The sequence below is a fragment of the Chondrus crispus genome, genomic scaffold, assembly GCF_000350225.1.
Source record: "Chondrus crispus Stackhouse genomic scaffold, scaffold_80, whole genome shotgun sequence".
Taxonomy (NCBI): Eukaryota; Rhodophyta; class Florideophyceae; order Gigartinales; family Gigartinaceae; genus Chondrus; species Chondrus crispus.
The window spans coordinates 302,115-304,443 of NW_005178726.1; the positions used below are offsets into that span (position 1 = coordinate 302,115).

The 2,329-nt window shown below is 59.6% G+C and overlaps 1 protein-coding gene across 1 annotated transcript; it reads left to right on the forward strand.

Moving 5' to 3' along the window:
• Positions 1 to 647: 647 nt before the first annotated feature.
• On the forward strand, positions 648 to 1,061 carry CHC_T00007679001 (hypothetical protein). Its single transcript, XM_005711306.1, has one exon. It carries the CDS (start codon positions 648 to 650, stop codon positions 1,059 to 1,061), a length of 414 nt encoding a protein of 137 aa, XP_005711363.1.
• The last annotated feature ends 1,268 nt before the right edge of the window (positions 1,062 to 2,329 follow it).

Consider the following 2,329-nt stretch of genomic DNA (forward strand, 5'->3'; position numbering starts at 1 on the left):
GCGCGCATAAGTAGGCGCAGAAACAGGTGGCGTGGGCTGGACGCGCGGGCGATAGAAGGGACGGCGACCGCGAGGAGATGGGCGGCGGGCCGCGTGCTGATACGGCCAGGGTCTGGAAGCGGCGGTGGATGAGCGTGGCCGCGCTGGAGAGGGGCGACGGCAGGGAGATGGGCGCGGCGTATGAAGGGCGCGGGGGCGGGTGGCAGAGCGATGGGAGCGAGCTGGCGATGAGCTGCAGCAGCGTGACGCAGACGTCTAGCCACACGTCAAGCTTCAACTAGCGCGGCCTGCACGCTCGGGCCGGGGGGCGTAGCGGGTAGGAGGTATATTTTTTTTGCGGATGTAAAACAGTTTGTTTGTCTGCTTGTCGCGCTTCCCGTGGCGGACGGGGGAATGTACGCGAGTAGGAGGGGGGGGGGAGCGCAAGGCGGGTCCAGGGTCGGCACGAGCTTTTGACTGTGGCTCCGTGCGGGGCGCGCATACAGCTGTTGGCGCGGGTCTTCGCACGCGCTACATTCGCGGCTCGCACATTCGCGGCTCGCATCCTCGCGTGCGAGCACGATCGTGTGTTTATTTATCCAACGTTCAACAGGACGGGGGCCAAGGACTAACGTATGTATATGGCATATATGCATATGCTTTATTCAATGACTATTGTTGCGAATGCTATCTCATATCGACAGATATCTAGGGGCAAGTGTCACGCTTGGACTGGATATGTTAAGTCTGTGATAGGACTAACACTTGCGTGGGACATGGTATCTACTACAGTAGGCCACTGTAGGGGGCGAGGCGTGATGAGAGCTCGGCTCCGGGCGCACACGTGTGATGTAATTTCTCTCGTTGATTCCGTCACTCGAAAGGCAGTTGAAAGACAGCCTCATAAGGTCAGATGGCCTCAGATGGCCTCAGATGGCCTCAGATGGCCTCAGATGGCCTCGGATGAGGTCATTTGTCGTCCACACTCTGTCGTCCAGACGACAATTAATATTCCATTTACCCGATATATTTTTCCAAAAAAAATGGCAGCCTCATACTTGGCCACGCCTGACCTCATATGAGGCAAACCGTGCAAACCAGCAGTTGCAGCGTGACGCATGCCCAGCAGTCTCCGCAAGCGGCCCATCTCGCGCCTCATTGGCCGCGACGCCCTTTCGCCACGCGCTTCCGTGGGACACCGTCGCATTGCCTCGGCGTGCGTCACTTGCCGAAGCCCGGCTCGCCGCTGCCACGCGCTCCGAGCATGTGTCATTGCCGTCGCTTGCCCCGCGCAGAAGCATTTGCCTCCGCGCGCCCACCCGCCGCAAAACCACCGACCCGCAGCCGTGCCACGCCTTTCCGTCCCGTCTGCCGCGCCGCGCGCCGCGGTGGAGAGCCGCTCCTTTCATTCGCCTTTCATTCGCCTTTCATTCGCCTTTCATTCGCCTTTCATTCGCGCCCGCTCGCGCCCACACAGGAATTGCCCCACTGCCTCCCGTGCAATTCATTCGGGCCGTAACACTAGTGCGAGTTCGCCCCGCTACTCTCGCACGCCTCTGTGGCCCGGGCCCCAACCGAATCACATCCCCGTCCTTGTCATTGCCATGCAGAGCGCAACATATGGATGCCCATTCCACCGGCGTGCTTGGCGACCGCCCGGCGCTGCCCAATGCGCGCCCCCCCTCCCCCCCCCCCCCTCCCCCGTTCGCCCCCAGCTGGTCCCTTCGCCGGGAATGGAATTAGCGGCCGGGCCAGCGCGCTGTCCCCGCTGGCTTCGTCACTCAAACCCCCACCCAATCACACGCCCCCATCGCGCCATAGCCGACGTGGCACCTGGTTCCGTGGAGAATGCTGCGCATGCATTACACTAAAATTAGCGCAACAGAATCAAGGCACGCGAGAAATTCTAACTCCGCTCATGGCGCTCATGGCAGGAGGGGCGACGAGATTTCTTTGCAGCTCTGCAAAGAAACCATCGCTTGTTACAAACTCCACTGTTACAAACTCCACCTCCATTCATCTGTGCATTGCATGCTCAACAAAACAACGCAGACGCAGTCACAGATGCCTTCTACTTTGCTTTGTCAACGCGCAAACCGCACTCGCCTCCGTTCCCGCTCCACTAGCCCAATCCATCTGTAAAGCGAACACCACAGTACACACGTACGCGCGATTCAAAAATACTACACTACTGTACCCTTGGTACACCCTTGGTACACCCTTGGTACCCTGGGTACTGTGCACCGTCGACTTTGTGAAGCATGTCCACTCACCACAGGCGCATGTTACCTCAACTATGATGAGTCCCACTGGGAAGTATGGCGGGGCAGGAGGGATGCTACGGTGGGTG